Raw genomic sequence first — 18,721 nt, forward strand, 5'->3', positions numbered from 1 at the left:
TTGTTTGCTCTTATACTATGTTGAGATACATGACTATCTCTCTTCTAAAAGCTTAAGTTGTTAAAGGAAGCACATTTTATTTATGTAATTATATCTTCTTCAATAGTCAGATGAAATCCTACTTGCACCTAGGCCTTTAAAGCCTTTTAATATCTTAAAACTTTTTTTCATAACTTTTACCGACTAATTTTAATTCGTTCGGTTAAGGCCACAAAACGTAATTTAAAAATCTTAAATAATCAAATCGACTCTACTTAATTTTATGCATAGTTATTGATCATCCTATCGCGATAATGGTAAGTTGGCAACTAGCAACGCGTTTCCTAACTTTGAGACATGGCATAACCCCAAAGCTAAACAATTGTGCTTCTCAAGAGTAAAGTGAAACCTCAACCAAAGCTAACTTGCTGAGAATTTCAGCAAGTAACATGTACTTTCCATGACCTGTACAACTTGAATTAAAGAATGCAGACTATTGTGGATCGCTGTCACCACTTGCCAAAACCCATGCTGAATTTTTTGAATGACATAGTTCCTTCATAACCTGGGGAGCATAGAAAAATATTTAGCATTCAGGTAGTCAAAAAAGTATTTTCTTTACTTATTCTATCAGGAAATTAGACAAAAGCAATGAATCAATTTTAGAAAGATCATGCAATGTGATGGACCGACAACATTTCACACTGGAGCTCATTCACAGTACAAGATGAAGGATTCTAGACCACAATGATGCCGAGTATAGAATCAGATAACATGGAATTTTGGAACTGTTACATTTCATATTCAATCAAAAAATTCCATGCGAGATTTAGAGAACCACAATTTTTAGAGACCCGTACATATGCCTTCAAAGACAAATTACTTGCAAGTATTTAAATAACCCGAAGTAGGCGTATTGACTAATTGAATCACTGCATCAACTATAATAATAACCAATTACGTGAGAATCCATACAATAATGTCAAAGAAGATATTCCTAGATTCTCATGACAAGTAAAGAAGCACTACTCACCTTTTGAAACTCAACACTAGTAATATCCCTTTTCAGTTGCAACTTGGCAGCTTCAAATATAGATGCTTTCTTTAGCTTTGCACTAGGCCCTTCAGCCATAAAAAGATCAATTACAACTTTCCTGATAACCAAAACTATGTATTAGTCAGGTGTTCATCAATTAGTTTTAGTTATAATAGCAATAGTTACTAACCTCAATGCGTCATACTGTGGATTATCTGGCGATGACTTCAAAACATAGACACCATGGATGTTTACAGCAACCTGATTAAGCGCTGCCTGTATCTCCTCTTGAGGTGCATCAGAAACACCAACGGCTGCAGTGATAGCTTTCTTTGGAGCTCCCTTTTGAGGAGATGACGTAGAATCTGCCGGTGTTTGCAGAACTTGGCAGATCTGTTGGAAACTGGCAAAAAGTAAAAAGTGGATTGTCAATCTGTTAGGGGTCACAAATTTAGATGGAGGAAATCATGTTAAATGAAATAAGTCATGCACAGTTTTTTCTTGAACAACAAAAATACTCTGTTCCTTCTAAATCTCAGGAAAAAGACAATGTAATATATTCTAAGTTATGATCCATTCCCATTCTAGAAAAGTAAAGTAGATACTCCCTCCGTTTCAATTTGTTTGTCTAGTTTTGACTTGGCACGAAGTTTGAAAAAGTAAAGAATACTTTTGAATCTTGTGGTCTTAAATTAAAGATATGTAAAATGTACCTAAATGTCCTTTAATCTTGTGATCTTAAACATGTCATGTGGAAAGTTGAGTTGCCAAAAAAGGAAAGATGCATTCTTCTTCAAACGGACTAAAAAGGGAAGTAAGACAAACAAATTGAAACCGAGAGAGTATATAACATACCAGAAAGACAAAGCATAAATCTTGTGATGGACAATTTCGACCTAAATACTCAGCACAAGTTACCTCAACTGACAAGTCAACATAAACAAGACTTTTGAGGGGCAATGGATTACCACTACTCAAAGGTATTAAAATATTCCAAAGAAAAGAAAAATGTCCTATAACTAGACCACCTCATCCTTTTAGAAGACTGGTCATACTCAGGATGAAACAATCAAATAGAGGCAGGGTGAAATCAGGAAGAATTGTGTAAAGAGCTAATTGACTCGCAGGCTAAGTTGCGTGGACTCTTCACTGTCAATGCTGCACCCGTGTCGGATTCTCCAAAAATACACTACTTTTGGAGAATACGACACGCACCCGTTGACATTTTTGAACAGTCCGAGCAACATAGCCTGCAGGGGAGAAAAATAACCACCTATTTACGCATTCCATAAGGATCCAAAGGATAATATCAAAAACCATAAAAAGATGATGTGATTAGTGAGACAAGATTATGAAGGACGGAGAGAAGGGTGGTGGGGGAGTTTCTTGAACCAAACACAAAGGGGCGACAACAGGTGGCAGAAGTTGGAGGGAGCATAAGCAATTTAAAAAAGCTCGGACGTGATTGTAAAATTACAGGACCCATTTGGCCATGAGAATTATTCACTTTCTTCCGGAATAATTTTTCACTTTATTTCAAAATCAGTGTTTGATAATAAAATTTTCAGATCCAACTTAAAGTTGGATGTCCAAATTTGGATAAGTGCTCCAAACTGTTTTCCAATTCCATCTTCATTACTTTCAATAAAGTGTTCTATTCTCTCCTTTGCAAAAAGTATAACCAAACACAACTCCAACTTCATAAATTCCGAATAAAGTAAAAAATATTTGAAATCTATGGCCAAACGCCTACTTATTCTCAGACTCTAACAATTTGCGTGACTAAGATGATGAATATCCAAAATCACTATTCACTAGATGCTAAACAACAAAGGCAGCAAGTTCATAAGTCGTTTTCAGAGATCTCACCTGCAAACCTTATAAGTTCTAAATACATTTTGAAGCGCCTTTGGTAAAGCTTCTCGAATTTCTTCAGACATGGATGTTCTCAAAAGTGAGCTAGAAGTGGGTTTATCACCACTTGGCAATGTAGGAATTTTGGCATTTGGGTTTAAGGGATTCTTCACAGCAGTCCTGTTTCTTCCTCCAGGCAAAACCTCATTGATCTTTTTCCCCAAGCACTCCCAGGTAGCTTGCTGCTCCCTCACAACATCACCATAAAGGTTTTCAAATTTCTTGTCAGGATGCTCTTTGAGCTTCCAATCATTCAGGTCAGTCCTCTCAACAGCTAATGCTTTTAGTGCTGGTGTCGCAGCTTTAAGGAATTCAGGCCTCCTACCAAAAACTGACTTCTTAATAAAGATACTCTTGGTAAACTCATAAAGAACAAAATTCCTCGCTAAAACTTCAATTCCACTATTCGTTCCATAGACTAATGAACTTTTTGGAACCCACAATCCTTGAACTAATTGAGCGTATATTTGGAGGACTCTCATAATCTCGTCAACAGGATTATCTGGCGCTAGGTGCTTTAGAGCATCAAAACGATGAATTGGAGGCCCCTGTCAGATTTAGAAATGTACTGCCTTTATGAGTTATAAGGACCACGGGGCCATGTAAATGAACTTTGTTGCAGGCATAAGAAGATACATGCAAGCACACAATCCAAATAGTGGGTACAAACCTCAAGAAGCCAAGTTCTAACCCGTTCTTCAAGAGGTAATTGAGACAACCTGAAAACCATCCATTAAACAATTTACATGTTAGGAGTAGCATATAATGACTGGGAAAGAATGTTAATTTAAGATAGTTGAGAAACATGGCATATCAAGAACTGCTATCTATTCACACGGCTGAGATATTAAAGATAAGAAACAGCAAATTTCTGGCTAGAGAAAGACAATAGAAGAATCACAAACAGAAGCAATTCAAGTCAGAGGCAGCATATTTATGTCAAACTATATCAGCACACCCACAACAAATATTAGTAACATCAGTCAATAATAATTAATTACAAGGGATCAACTTCAACTGATGGCTATTAAGGATAAAGTTTTTTTTTTACGATATATGAAAATAAATCAATTTGATAGATGACAAAGGTAGAACATCAAGGATCAGATGACCAGTGATGAAAATGTGTCCAACTGCAAATTCTGGAACAACAGTCCACTCCCGTCCTTGGCCTCAAGGAGTGATGAAAAAAGAAACGAAATTAAGATTATCACATAACTGCTCCGTAGAGTTTTGTAGATCTGCCAATTATTTCTAAACTAGAAAGAAGCAAAGACCACGTTTTCTTTTTTATTTCATTGCTAAAAAATCAAGTACAAAAACCACTTTTTGGCAGACTAGGCTCTCTGCAAAAACGAAGCAATGTATCCTTGCATTTCGTACTGCTCATATTTACTATAATGGCAAACCAAGAGAGCAACAAAGCTTTAACCTTTAACCTTACCCCCCAACAAACACCACAATTGACTTTGAAATACATTTTTTAGAAAAGTGGGGATAACAATGCTTCCTTCCTTCCATAAACAAAGAATATATGTTGAAGTGAGGGAACATCTCACATAAAAGTTTAAGCTATTTTAGAGAGCGCGAGCACGGGGAAAATTCTATTTGATAATAGTGGCGGTGAAACTCAAAGCCACGACCTCTGTCTGCTTTGATTTGTCCATATAGTTGTTTGTGTTTATTGTTATTTTATCTCTACAACTTACATATAATGTTTTTAAATTTTATTGTCTTGAGTCACTTTTCTTTCTAAATGCAGCTTTAATTGTGCCTTGCAATTAAAGTCAGAGTACTCTCATTTTCCTGCTTGGCCTACCGCTTCACGGTGTTAGTATCTAAACCTTCATAGTCCCAGTAGACCCAGGGGCAAAACTAATGCTTCGGTTACAGGTTCGGCCGAATCCAGTAGCTTTGGTTCAAACTCTGTATTTATTTTTAAAAAAATTATTGAATAAGTATAAACTATTAATTTAGAACCCAATAACTTCAGACTAGAATCCTGAACCCATAAGCTTCAGACCTTGGCTCCGCCTCTAAGTAGACCGGAGATTTTTTTTCGCTTTTTGCCTCTGATGGCACGAGAAAATTTAGGGGTTAGACTGTTTCTAAAGCGTCCCTTAGAGGGAAGACCAATATGTACTTGACCTAATTATAGACAAAGTTCAACCATCAAAATCAGGGGGAAAAAAGAATGGACTTGCTAATAATAGATCCATGGCACACCATTTGCCAAAGATTAGCTAGACCTTAGTGTTTGAGCGACTAATAGCTTCCACTCTTTTCTTGTGTTTACATTCTCTCCTAATTTTCCCCCAAATATTATTTGCTCCAACTTGACACATCACCAAAGATTAGCTAAACCTCCCAATGCTGCATTCTTAGAAATCCCCTGCACAATATTTTGTTAAACTTGATTCTGTTAGTGAAATTCTCCGTTCTCCCCAAGTCCAAGCCAGAGCAATCCTGTGCCCCCTCCTTTTTAACTAAAAAGAATTTTCCCCAGCTCAGAAAAATGTTTCTTTTCCATTTTGATCTACAAAGTTAGTCGGTGAGAATTACATTCATTGACGCAACGACTAGGCTAAGCTACTATGTGAATCCAATCCCGGTCATTGTAGGAAATTACCAGTCCATCAACCAAAGACAACTCAATTGCTAACTAAAAACTAGATTATGAACAAGAAATCAAAGATCATCACAACTCTACTCAACATTGTACAGAAAGCAAAAAGTGAATAAATAAATAAAAAGAAAAGCAGGAAATAAGGAAATACATTACAGTAATTTGCAATTTCCATGAAAAAATAATAATTTGCAGTAGTGAAATGGTGCAGCGATAGTGCAATACTAGAGGACGATAACACCCCACAACAAAGAAGAAGACAGCTATATGATCATAGATGTAAATAAAAAAATTGTTGTTGTCGTTAGCAACACCTCCAAACCTTTCAATGTCAAAAAAAAATCGATGTGAACGACCAATTAGAGCAGTTGCAGTACCTTATTCGAAGCTTTTCGAATTTGTCAGTGTCGGCTGGTCTTCCAGGACAAAAGGCGTTCAGATAATCACTCCTGCGTATCAAATTAGCAATAAAGAAAACTGGTATTAGAATAAGAATGAGAGTAGTTAAATTTACGCTCCAAGGCAGGAAAAATGCTTCTTTTAGTTGTCCTGAACAGCAGCAATTTGCAAAAATCATATCGCTCAAGAAAAGAAAAATCAACCATATTAGCACACATACGGGTTCATTGAAAATGGTACTGGAGAACCTTCCTCCACAGCCATTTTCTGCAGATGTCTGGCTGAAATGTCACTCCTGGCCCCATGGTATTTTAGATGTAACCAATGCTAAACAGGAAATAAAACAGATATCAATAACTTCACAAGGATCTGCATTAATGAAACTGTTTGAAATGATATTTGCAACTGCATGGAGAAAGCTAACTGCTCTTGAGCAAATATAAATAGAAACACTTGCAACAGAAACGTCAATCCAAACCATAGTAGATGAAAAATCAGCAGCCACTCAAGCTAAAGAACAATATGGAGAGTTGTTGCTAATATTGAAAAGCGGAAAATTTGTCGGTACATGTTCAGAGGTGTCATACCTCTCCAATATCCTTGCCGTTCCCAGGTGGTTTGTTCTGCACAAAAGGTATATGTTTCAAGAATAAATCAAAGAAAAGGTAAAGCACTTATACAAAAAGTTTGAACATCATCACGGAAGGTATAGGCTAGTTGCAAAAGATCCTCCACCTCCAACAATAAGGTTGGGGTTGACTCAGAGTCACCAAGTGAGGCAAAGTGGAAAGGCGGGTACTGAGCTCCTGGGTAGTGGGGTTTGAGTGTGGAGTTTACCATATTAGAAAAAAAAAAGTCTTGAAAGTAGCAAAGTGCTTAACCACAGAAGACCAATCTTTATCATTAATTTTCCAAAAATGTGGCAAACCTGGTAAATCAGGAACCGGAAAGTCCTTGACGTATGATATTTTAAGTGCTAGCCACTGATCTATACCATAATATCGCATGAAAAGCAATCATATACATAGTCCATGTAAGTTGGGTTTAGAAGCTGGCATCATGGAGCAAATCATGAAATGAACCTGTTTCTTTGATGGAGCCACAGGCTTTTTCTCCTTGACGTCTTCATTTTCAACATTTTTTTCGTCATTGCTGGAGGTAATGTTCTTCTTCAACTCACTTTCCTTAAGATGCTGATGTGATGGTCGGAGCTGTACAACTGCATGAACAGGGTTGAGGTGGAACTGCATAACAAACAGGAAGCAAGAGCATGACTATGGGGAACATAAACAAGCTTTGATATTTTTTTTCTTTTGATATAAAATTGACTTTGTTGGACTTGAAGTTGAGAGAGTAGCCACCCGACATTTTTATGGTCCTAATTAGTTTTTGAAAAAGAGAAGGACAAAAGCTGAACATGCATAAGCACATACAAAACCTGCGGAAGACTAACTTTTAGTCAATCAGATCTCCACGAGGCTAGAAGTTAAACATGCATTTAAGCCATCAACAACAAATTGTTTACCTTATCACCAATGAGGACCCCAACAGCATATCCAGAGGCGCAACTTGGTAATGGCACCCATGTTGTAGAAAGAGTCTGGAAAAAGAGAAATAATCAGATTCTGGCTAAAACAATTAGAACTATATTTCCTTCTAAGGGAACAAATATCAAGTGCAGAGTTTCCAGAATCTAAATGTCAAAGTTCGCAAAATACAATTTTTTTTTTTTAAAAGGGAGAAAAACTGATCTTAGCAGCCAATTGCTAGCAGCATTAAGCCTATCTCTCATAATTTTATGCTCGGACACTAGGGAAAGGAGAGAATATATATAGAATGTGTGTGCGCGCGCGTGTGGTGTAGCTTTTTTATAAACACCTGGACTATTACACCGGGCATGTGCTACCTCCCACCCGCTACCAACAAATGTACCGGGTAAATCTGCCCACCAAGGCTTACACAGTATGGAAAGAAATAACCTAATTTCTTTTGTCTCTATTGCGGTTTAAGAAGAGAAAATATATTAAAAGTCATTTCCATAAATCTCAAAGATTCTCTTTAAATTTAAAGGATAAATCAAATGAACCTGCTTTTTCATCGTTGCTGCATGAACAGAGTCTCTATCAAAATTTTTAGAATCAAAATCTATCGCCAAATCAACCTCCATTTCTGCAGTTGAAGGTCTCAACCTAACCTGCAAATATAAAAAAATAAAAATAAAAAAAATCTGAATTCAGACGTCCAAGCTGGTCATCTAAAACCAGCCAGTTCATTCTTGTCTTTAGCATCACATTTTCAATTTACTCTTTGATGCTATTCATTATCTCACATAATAAAAAAATGACCAATTTGTTCACCAAACAAAAAACATTGAAAGCAATTGTAACTCACCTCTTGGCATCTTTCCTCCAATTCATAGGGACGCCATACGGGCCTTAATGGATATTGAAACACATATAGCTGACAAAGAAGAGAAAATTATTCTTAACAAACTGAAAATTTTGGAAAATTCAACAAATAAACAACCATTTCTTGAATCTAGAAAAATCAACCTGAGTGATGGGATCGAAGGAAGGGGTAAAACACACATCAACTTCACGAATAACTTCATCTTGATCGCTGTCAGTTTCCATCGCAACTTGTTCTTCCGCCACGTCGATTCCCGTAGTCTCCTGGTCCAATGGAATGTTGTCCTTACCCGTTGCCGCTCCGTTTTTCTCTAGATGATCTGTTAGTGCGGGTTGTGAACCTAATTCTTCCTTTTTCGTCGAAACAGCCGAATCAGATGAAGGCAGTGTTTCACTTTTGGGTTTGGTTTCTGGTTGGGGCTTTAATTTAGAGAATTTGGGAGCAAAACGGGCTTGCCTAGTCGGAACTTTACTTGGACTGTCGAAATCCAAATCCATCTCCGCCATTTTCTTGATGTACTCTGCCAAAAAGTGAAACTTCAATCCAAGTAATAATGGTGGAGGAAGGATTTAAGGTTTATTAATTGGAGCTGACTGTGAGAAACTAATCATAATCTCTTTTTTCTGATTTTTTGCCGTTGGTTTTAGTTGGAGCTTCAAGGACATGCCATGCTACATCTTTAGGGAAGCTAATCCAAAAAAAATCATTCACATCATTTACAGAATTAAGTCTACCTGTCCACACTAAAAGCCAATGATGATTAAAAAAAATGCTCCAGGCGTGAATTAAACTCTCTGTTCTTGTACTTTGTGTTCTGGTTCTTTTATTTTAGAGATAATGGTCAAAAACACACCTGAACTATCATTTTTCCTCAAGTTTCACACCCCAATATCACCTATTCGCTTTTCCTACCTAAACTATCATCATCTATGTATTAAAACACACCTCAACTATTAGTTGTTCCTTTTCCTACCTTTTCCTACCTGAAGAATTGGTGATAGTTCAGGTAGGAAAAAGGAAACAACTGATTGTGTTTTAATACATAGATGGCAATAGTTCAGGTGGGGCAAGCTAACAGGTGATGGTTGGGCTGTAAACTCGCGGAAAAACAATAGTTTAGGTGTGGTTTTGATCATTAACTCTTTATTTTATAAAGCCTAATAAAGATCACCATGTGAATTAAATCTAAACTCTAATCACGGTCAGCAATCCTTCAAGATTTCTTCACTACATTATGCTTCTTAACTTATTCACTTTCTTCTGGCTAGATACTCAACAGCAACAACATACCCAGTGTAATCACACAAGTGGGGGTACGGGAGCAGTGGCGGAGCCAGAATTTTCACTAAAGGGTTTCAAAATATGACAAAGTAAACACACGAAAAAGCCAAAGGGGGTTCAATGTCTACTATACATACCTAAAAATAAATTTAACCATGTATAAACAGTGTAATTTTCCGCCGAAGGGGATTTGGATGAACCTCCTTGGCCCTTCCTCCCTCCGCCTCTGCTAGGGAGGGTAGAGTGTACGCAGACCTTACCCCTACTTTGACAGATAGAGAGGTTGTTTCCGATAGACCCTCGGCTCAAGTAAAGCAGAAATATAGCAATTATGAAAACATATGCAGTAACGACTTAAACATAAAATGTAATATAGGATGTCCAGACTTAAAAGTTTCCCCAATCAATACAATTAACAGCACAAAGACAATATGGTTCAAACATTAAACAACACAAACCACAACAGAGTGCAACCATGTTTCCAATCAAATACAGCAAAACGAGACAAATGGGTGTAGCAACATTAACAAAATACAGCAAATAACAACGAAGCAAACTGAAAAACTACCTGAATATAACAGTCAATATTCACCGAATGATTAGTTATGTGTTTTCGAAAAGAAAAGGGTTAATTAGCAGTAGCAATAACTTTGTTCTCCTCCATGTAGACTAGTGATTGTTTAAGTGGCAGACCATAATATTTAATTTTAATTTGTTTGAGAAAAGTGAGAATATATTATATTTATATGCTAAAAAGAAAAAAGGTGCCTTTAGAGTTCGAATTAGGTTTTGCGGCAACAATAACATACAACTATACAAGGGTTTTAGTTTGTGTTTAAAGTTGCATTTTTATTTGCATTTAGATTTTATTTTTTCTCATAAACATAAGAATTTGACAATTTGTGAGAACCATCCACCTTGCTTGATTCTTACAATTTTAGCAAATTAGTAAATCATAACAGAATATCTACATGTTCCTTTTATAATTAAATGCTTGCGATTAAAACATAATTTTTACAAAGATTTACTGGTCCAGTAAATCAATAACAATAGTAGGAACTAGTTATTTTTTAATATAATCCTCACAAACAATCTCTTCACGTTGAGAATGGATCTATTTTTTTATTTTTTATTTGTAAAATTTAAAGTTATAGGTCTTTTTTATAAAATATAAACTTATGAGTTAATTTAAATTTTTTAAATTAAAATCACAAACTTGAAATTGAAATCCTATCTCTTAGTGGGATTTGGGATTTGAAATCAAATTTTCAAATTGAAATTGAAGTTTTTTTCAAATGTCATAAACAACCATTGATTTCAAATTAAACCTTTAAATTTGAACTTCAAATTGCAAGGTGAAACGGCTACTAACTAACATACAAGGATTCGAACCCTCACCAACAAGGTAAAAGTCCATGTAGTCAACCAACTGAGCTACTAGATCCCTATAAAAGAAATGTTGTTGGCCGGGTTCGAACCTAGGCGGGCAAGGACTTCCCTTCTTCTTTTTCTTTAGCTTCAGAAAATAAATTTCCCTTATAAATAACTGAATCTTTATAAAATAAAATAAAAAATGCACATCTTCCTTTTATAGCAAAAAAATCCTTTATAACTTAATTCATTATTATGTAACCCACCGAACTCGCTTAAGCTAGAATAAGTTAAGTTATGACCCGTTAGCCTACACATTTTGACCCAAACCCATATTGACCCAAGTAGCTTGTGGGGTTTGGACAGGTTAGATTATGACTCGTTTGTTGACTTGATTTACTTTTGACCCGTCTAAATTTGAACCAACTCGTGATCAAATTGCACAATTTCCCATCAAATTGGCTGGTCCAATTTTTTTTTTATTTTTATTTTTTTGGTCAAATGAAAATTTTCATTAACCTAGTAAGCATATTTACACAGACTAGCCCTTTGACTCAAGGACCAGTACACGAAAACGAGACCACTTTAGAACTATTCACTAAGCTAACCTACACTAACTGATAAGCCGCTAATTACAGACTCAAGGTCAAGCTTTGTAAAATATTGCTCCATCTGAACTGCTTTTGTCCGACTATATGCAATTGAAGTATGTCCTTGAGGATAACTGCACTGCCTCGACTCTTCTGCTCTAATCTGTGCCTGTTCCGTTCCACCCAAATTTGATAAACTGTAGCAGCATAAAGGAACCCCAGAATGGTCCAAACTCTGTTAGGACATAATTGTAGTTCTAATGTTACTTGGTTTGTGCCGAAAACTAAGGCACAAGTACAATATTAGTCAAGTCAAAGCATCGATGACAATACTTTTCTGGAGTGCGAAACAGAGGCCAGTGTATCTAGTGAGTGCACAAAAAAACCATTAGAATCATCTTTTTATTTTATGAATAAATGAACGCCTTACATGAACTAAGATTAGAGAACCATGAAAATGAAACAATTTCTTTTTTACAACCAGTTATATCAAGACTAACTTGTGTGCACCTCAGCATGCAAATGAAACAGTCCAAGCAAGTGAAAATCTTAAGAAAAGCAACCAGATTGCTGTAATTTAGTCATAAAGAAGCAGATGAGGCGGCATTATGATTTAATTTGATTTGCTAACATAACAAATATAACGATTAAATGCCAAAGGGAACCAGGGGTAGGGGGCAGGATGTATCCACCAGTTTGCGACGAAGAGAACATTACTCTCTAAAATCACCAGCATTATGAAAATTATATCACTCATCATTTGATGAAAAGCTTCTCAAAGCATCTGCGCTATTGAAAGAACGGAAAAGTAGGCAACTATACCATGATATTCAGAATTTCCAAATCTCATGCCAGAGCTCAAACTTCACTAGTCTAGATAATATACCGCCATAATCCCAAATAAGAACCCTGATTCAATTGTCTTTACGAACGGTACCATACTCGGCATCTCTCATGATCTTTCTATATATCCAAACAGAACTTGCTCAGACTGATTCATCGCAGTGAACCCTCAGACTCCACCAACTTGCATCCTGAAAATTTTGAAGTCCTAATTAATTAAATGCATCTAAGTAAAGAGAAGCTACAAAATCTTATATAAAAATCAAACATCCGTCACCCTATCCAACAAAAGCAGCAAGAGAATTCAAAGATCCAATATTTACAAAATACTTTCAAATAATACCTTAAAGAACACATTTTATGACGAACAGGGCCCACACACCTAAAAATGCCAGAGCCAATTCTTTAGTTGAAACGTAAAATGAAATTTAGAGCTCTCAGCTTACCAAAAGGGTAAGACAACTCACCACAAAAAACTCCAATCTACCCATTTAGTATCGATTATAGGCTTTCCCAAAATCATCACGCCTCTGACGCTGAAAGTCCCCATAACTGTCATGTGGCCTCGATGGATGGTAGTTATCCATAGGGTTTGGATACCTTTCCCGTGGTTCCATTGGTATGTTCGGTCCAGAATAATGTGGATTACCTGCAGAGTTCTCATATTCTTGATAACTGTGTTGATTGTAACCCCCAAACCCGGAGGCTGGCATATGTTGTCCTGCCCGTTGTTGCCTCCTTTGTGCATCATGTTGAAGAAACTCTTCCCATTGCTTTGCATGTTCAACTCTAAGGACGGCCAATTTCTTTATGTAGTTCTCTCTTACTTCCCTGATGGCCTAGAATTTGACAAACCAAAACAAAGTGATGATTAGAGTCCTCACATAAAAGCACAGGCTGATTGGAAATTGATTATCACATCAGCACTACGGGCTTCAGAGAAGATCCCCTTCTTCAAAGCCAAAAACATGTCTGAAATAAAATAATAATCCAAATGGAAAAAAGCAAAAGGAAAAATGAAATTTGAAGTAAATCTTCATACCTCTCTATGCTTGTGATTTTCTTCATCTTCTTCCTTGTCCCGAATTCTTCCTAGATCTATGGCATCCTTTTGGTATTCCAATTCAACATTCTCTAAGGATTGTGGAATGGAGGGACGGTCAAAAGTATGGTTAGTTTTCATATCAGAACCACGTCTACTCGCATCCCAACCATCAGACCTGTAGACACCCCTGCCCTGACCATGACCATCATATGAATTATACGAGTTACTCATATAAGCGGGGCGTGCCGGAGACTTTGACAGGCTTGATCGACCTCTGGCTCCATCATTACCATAAGCTTCATCAAATGAAGAGTGGGTTAAGCACTTCCAGTGAAGAACTCTAACAATGATGGCAGCTTTAACATGGCAAACTATCTTAAAATCTCATAGTCAACCCATCTGAAGCAAACGAGTGTCTACATACTTTCAGTGAAAATTTTCATTGTGGGACACAATCCGTTCATTTGAGACCACCAGGAATGTTACATCAGAATCGAACAGAATGCTTGAAAAGAACTTACCTCTTGCTGCCACAAAAGGAAAAAGAAAGATAAACTGAGCAACATACATTATGAAAGAAAACAAATCAACATCAGAACAAGCCCTGCTTAGTTCATACTCACAAAATTTAATTCCCAAAGTTGCATGTAGAAGGGAAAATAAGAAACCAAAAGCAGGCTAAAAGTCTAAAGTGTGATCTACATGTAAAAGAGATAGTGGACTATTTGCTTTCCTACCTTGTGAACTACCCCTTGCAATTTTGTGAAAATCATCGTGACCGCGATCATCAACAACCTTTTCTTGTCTTCCGTACCTATGGTGTAACTGTGGTGCACTCTGAGGGCTGTGATTGGATCTCTGAGAATCAGAACGTGCCATGCGAGAGCTAACAGGACTTCGGCGCTCAGGTGACCTTGATCTGGACACCTGAGAACTAGAAGGACCCTTCTTGTCGGCCTCTTCTTTAATTTTATGTACAGCATCCACTCCTTTTCTTAAGATCAATCTGTCCTTACCGCTGACTATAATAAACTTCTCCTCCATTTTGATTTTGCAGCCAACATCCTTCTCAATTTGATTTATAACTTTCTCAGTGAATAAAGCTTTCACGTGGCTTTCCCTTGCAGGCACTCTCTCAAAGAAATCTTGAGACTTACGACTCGCTCCGAGAGTAGATGGACATCCCTAAACATGGTTTGTTTAGCACACAACATAAACTTTGGCCATTTGATGAGAAAAAAACCTTTGACAGATATGGAGGGACACACCCTTTTGTTTTTTGGATAGACAGCCTCCTTTATATTAGTTAAACAGTAATCACATATCTTGTGTGAAACAAGATTTGTTAATAAAGCCATCATCTGTTCGCCCAAAACCTTATCAGAATCCTACTTGGGCTGATAGAAACGGCATACAGAAAAACTTGTCATAAAAGAAAAGGATTACAGGGACTATCAAAGGGGTCATCCCAGTCAGAGTTAATGCTCTTATATCAGTCAGCGCCAGTTCTAGTTATCAAGTGAGATACTAGTATATGCAAGAAAGATATACTTTTGAGAAGAGAAACCAGTATGTGCAAGAAAGATTTGTCATGGATAGATTTTCAGTTTTCCTATTTACCCAAGCCCAAAAGAATGATTTTAAAATTCGTTAGTTAGAAGGGGAAATAGCAAGGAGTATGAGTGTAATGACCAGTTTATATTATGCCAGCTGACCCACTATATCAACAAACAAAAGGAGATGTTGCTCTGCAAACATCTGATAATTGTATTGAACCGGACATTGCCTTCACCAGAATAGAAAGGAGAATACTAAGGAGTAAGACTGTGATAACAAACAAAAAAACAACCAACTAAAGTTCTCTCACCAATTTTTCTCAGGAAAAAGATGAATCTACATCCTAGAGAGCAAGTGTGAGGAACGCAAGAGATTATATAGTAAATGGATTGACTAAAATGTAAATATTTCCTATCAGTCTTGTGAATCTCTCTCCCTACTGTGTCACCCAAATAGTAGAAACAAAGAATGCTAATAAGAACCCCAATACAAAGCAGTACCTGAGTAAAGTGGCCTGACTCTCCACATATTTTACAAATCATTTCTTCCTCCTTCCGTTTCTTCCAGTTTCTCTCAGTAGCTTTGGATTTAGCTTCCCAAACCTTCGCTTCCCTGCTAGTAAAATCCGTCGGAACAGCATTGGGGTCGCGGGCATCCTCTTCTTCCTCATCTGAACCAACATGAGGCCTTTTTTCTGTCACTGCTTTATCTTGTTCCTTAGATGTGTTGGATCTAACAGGGCCAGTATATTCCTTGTAAAGTTCACTGAAATCATCATCAATATCTGAATCTTGCCTACTAGACATATCAAAGAACACCCTGTTTTGGCAACAGCGAAAAGAACAAGGAAAGCCGGAAAACGTGTTAGTAACACAGACAAGAACAACTTACAACAAACAGAATTCACTTGGAGAGTCTATGGTAACATATCCAATAACAACTTAGCAACCTTAAGGATATGATTTTTGTACTATAAGCAGCCTAATTTTTTAGATAAGGTGCATAATTGAGAATGAGGGGTAAGGTCTATCGGAAGCAACTTCTCTACATTAACAAGGTAGGCGTAAGGTCTGCATACACTCTACCTCCCCAAAGCCCACCTGGTGGGATTATACTGGGTATGTTGTTATTGTTTTAAGGTACATAATTGAGAATAAGGGATTAATCCATATAGGAGGTGAATAGAAAAAGATCTTAAAGGTTTCAGTTCCTATATATAGATTCTAGCTAATCATTTATTCACTACAAATGCTTAATGAGTTCCACATGTACATATAAAACACATTGAATTCCTATAGATGTGTCGTAAAGAGATTTCTTTAGCTCAAAGGCTCGTAAAGAGATTTCTTTAGCTCAAAGGCTCTCCTATATCTCTCTCTCTCTCTCTCAACATGTCAACATGAGTTCCTGAGGAGAACTTTTTAGGCTTCTCCATTTCTTCTATCTCTCAGCTACATGACCATTACATCACCCACAGTCCAAGCATAAACCTTAAAACATCAGGGTGTTGGACATGACATTTATTTGGCACTGGAATACTTGGGAACAGAGACAAAGGCAGTAGATCAATCTGTGTTTGGTTCCAAAATGGAGGTTGGACTGCTATATCAAGGATAATGCCAAAGTTGCGATCAAATTCACCCGAAGTTAGCAATTCAAGTACTTCTCCACCCCATTTTATTTATGAAGGTAACTATTAGTATTATTAACAAAACAGCTCTAAAAAGAGCTGGACTGTACAAAAGTTTCAAGGACATGCATGCTACATCTGTAGGGTAGCTAATCCAAAACAACACACACAATGAAGTCTACCCGTCTACAGTAAAAGTTAGTGATGATAAACAAATGCTCCAGGCCTGAATTAAACTCTCTATAATTGTACTTCGTGTTGTCGTTCTTTAATTATCTAAAGCCTGACAAAGATTTCCACGTGAATTCAATTTAAACTACAATTATGTTCCCCACCCATTAAGCAAATACAGTATAAAATTTATTATTTCCCATCAACAATCCTAAGATTTCTTCACCACCTTATACTTCTGGCTAGCCACTCAACATAAAACGGAATACAGGATATCCAACCTTAAAGTTTCCCCTAATATAAAAGTTGACAATCTAATTCCTGCACCGAGAACACTTTAGGCACTAAGAGAATATTTTAGCTCTTTTTATCCTTTTTTGGGGCGGTCCTGGGATGGGACCTTTAGTTATACATAGATTGAGATAGAAATATTTCCTGAATTTACCAAAGTCATATTGCTTCTTTGCAGATGCATGAAATACATTTTTAAGGAAAACCAAAAAGAATAAACCCACAAATTAACAACAAAACGACGTAATGACGATGGATTAAGAAACTAGTAGAAATAAATCAACAGAAGAACAATCAACACCAATAAACAAAGTACTGACATAAAAATATTAGAGATAACCAAAGTAAAATAAACAACAATAAGATAATGCTAGCATAATAAACAGAAAAAATTTCAAAAATACAGCCCAACATAAATTATTACGCCACATAGCCCAATATACAATATTATACAACATTATACATAATGTATAAACCTTGGATAAAAGTCTATAATAATGTACAACAAGAACAACAACATACCCAGTGTAATCCCACAAAGTGGGGTCTGGGGAGGGTAGAATGTTCGCAGACCTTACCCCTACCTTGGGAGGTAGAGAGGATGTTTCCGGTAGACCCTCGGCACATGGACATGCAATTCAAAGTTGGTTATAATAATGTACAAAAGGTGTTTATATACGAATATGGGCTAAACCGGGTAACAAACTCAAAATATGGGCTACGTCGTAGAGCATAATTTTCCCTAATAATATTAATACTGATAACCGAGGTTCAAATTTTAAATAATACAAACCACAATAGAATGCAACCTTGTTTCCGACAATAAGGCATTACTTTAATGGATTGAATTAAAATACAGTATCTGACTATTATCATCAAATATAAATGCTAAATAAAGGGGATAAACAGCAAAATGTGACAAACGGGTGTAGCAACATTAACAAAATACGGCAAATAAAAACGAAGCAAAGTGAAAAACTACCTGAATTGAGCAGTCAAAATTCACCGATTGATTTGATGAAAGGATTAGATATGTGTTTTTTCTAAAAGAAAAGGGGTTAAACATACTTACAACCTTGTGTGTGTGTTATTCTAAAAGAAAAGGGGTTAAAACATACTTACCGGAATTGGAGAGGGGCTAGGGTTTGCTCTGTGTGTGTGAAGGGGAAAAGGCAGTGTGATAGCGGCGTTAGTATGAGGGGATTTGGGGAAAATAAGCAAATTTGTTTTTTTACAACACTTGGCTGTATCTGGCCGTTGATCTTTTAAATCGTACGGTTCTGATTTTGTGCTTGATTCTTTTATGATCTTTTTTTTATCCCAACCTTTTTGTGTGTTATGGATTTGGTCCCCTTTCTTTTTCTCCTACTTCTTTTAGTTCGTTTGTGCAAAAATAGATGCAGACGTATATGGATTATGAATATTAGTTCTTTTATAAAGATTATAAATTTATATTTTATAAAGATTCTTGATGTATGAGTTTTGTGTGTACATGTTATAAATACAATTGAGTGGGTCGACTCAAAATTATACTAAGTTAAACGAACCAGATTTGATAAATAAGACATGACTCAACAGT

At 36.6% G+C, this 18,721-nt stretch overlaps 2 protein-coding genes across 8 annotated transcripts; both read right to left on the bottom strand.

Moving 5' to 3' along the window:
• Window positions 1–236: 236 nt before the first annotated feature.
• On the bottom strand, window positions 237–10,418 carry LOC132030361 (uncharacterized). Of its 2 annotated transcripts, none has more exons than XM_059419965.1 (14): window positions 10,213–10,418; window positions 8,507–8,883; window positions 8,346–8,414; window positions 8,041–8,148; window positions 7,480–7,554; window positions 7,037–7,198; window positions 6,542–6,577; window positions 6,175–6,281; window positions 5,933–6,004; window positions 3,600–3,648; window positions 2,885–3,477; window positions 1,206–1,418; window positions 1,013–1,133; window positions 237–544 (listed from the first exon to the last, which is right to left on the bottom strand). In XM_059419965.1, the coding sequence occupies exons 2-14, from the start codon at window positions 8,867–8,869 to the stop codon at window positions 473–475; spliced, it is 2,040 nt and encodes a 679-aa protein (XP_059275948.1). In that variant the 5' UTR covers window positions 8,870–8,883; window positions 10,213–10,418; the 3' UTR covers window positions 237–472. The 2 variants fall into 2 exon arrangements, with proteins under 2 accessions (XP_059275948.1, XP_059275947.1); XM_059419964.1 differs by lacking the exon at window positions 10,213–10,418 and adding an exon at window positions 10,103–10,136.
• Window positions 10,419–12,318: 1,900 nt separating this feature from the next.
• On the bottom strand, window positions 12,319–18,393 carry LOC132030362 (uncharacterized). Of its 6 annotated transcripts, none has more exons than XM_059419966.1 (8): window positions 18,233–18,328; window positions 18,125–18,183; window positions 15,551–15,869; window positions 14,231–14,678; window positions 13,491–13,789; window positions 12,916–13,287; window positions 12,792–12,830; window positions 12,319–12,639 (listed from the first exon to the last, which is right to left on the bottom strand). In XM_059419966.1, exons 3-6 carry the CDS (start codon window positions 15,854–15,856, stop codon window positions 12,940–12,942), a joined length of 1,401 nt encoding a protein of 466 aa, XP_059275949.1. In that variant the 5' UTR covers window positions 15,857–15,869; window positions 18,125–18,183; window positions 18,233–18,328; the 3' UTR covers window positions 12,319–12,639; window positions 12,792–12,830; window positions 12,916–12,939. The 6 variants fall into 6 exon arrangements, with proteins under 6 accessions (XP_059275949.1, XP_059275951.1, XP_059275952.1 ...); XM_059419968.1 differs by having other exon boundaries at window positions 12,792–12,825; window positions 12,913–13,287; XM_059419969.1 differs by lacking the exon at window positions 18,125–18,183 and having other exon boundaries at window positions 18,265–18,393.
• Between the last annotated feature and the right edge of the window lie 328 nt (window positions 18,394–18,721).

The sequence above is a fragment of the Lycium ferocissimum genome, chromosome 9 (assembly GCF_029784015.1).
Source record: "Lycium ferocissimum isolate CSIRO_LF1 chromosome 9, AGI_CSIRO_Lferr_CH_V1, whole genome shotgun sequence".
Lineage (NCBI taxonomy): Eukaryota > Viridiplantae > Streptophyta > Magnoliopsida > Solanales > Solanaceae > Lycium > Lycium ferocissimum.

What these genes read in the sequence shown, in the direction of transcription:
- LOC132030361 (XM_059419964.1), bottom strand. An exon ending in GGGTCCTCATTGGTGATAAG is followed by an intron (nt 7,199 to 7,479) that starts GTAAACAATTTG and finishes TTTGTTATGCAG; the next exon opens with TTCCACCTCAACCCTGTTCA. An exon ending in CCACAGTATGACGCATTGAG is followed by an intron (nt 1,134 to 1,205) that starts GTTAGTAACTAT and finishes TTTGGTTATCAG; the next exon opens with GAAAGTTGTAATTGATCTTT.
- LOC132030362 (XM_059419969.1), bottom strand. Translation starts at nt 15,856, where the DNA reads ATGTCTAGTAGGCAAGATTCAGATATTGATGATGATTTCAGTGAACTT. An exon ending in AGTCAGGCCACTTTACTCAG is followed by an intron (nt 14,679 to 15,550) that starts GTACTGCTTTGT and finishes AACCATGTTTAG; the next exon opens with GGATGTCCATCTACTCTCGG. An exon ending in AAAATCACAAGCATAGAGAG is followed by an intron (nt 13,288 to 13,490) that starts GTATGAAGATTT and finishes GTCAAATTCTAG; the next exon opens with GCCATCAGGGAAGTAAGAGA.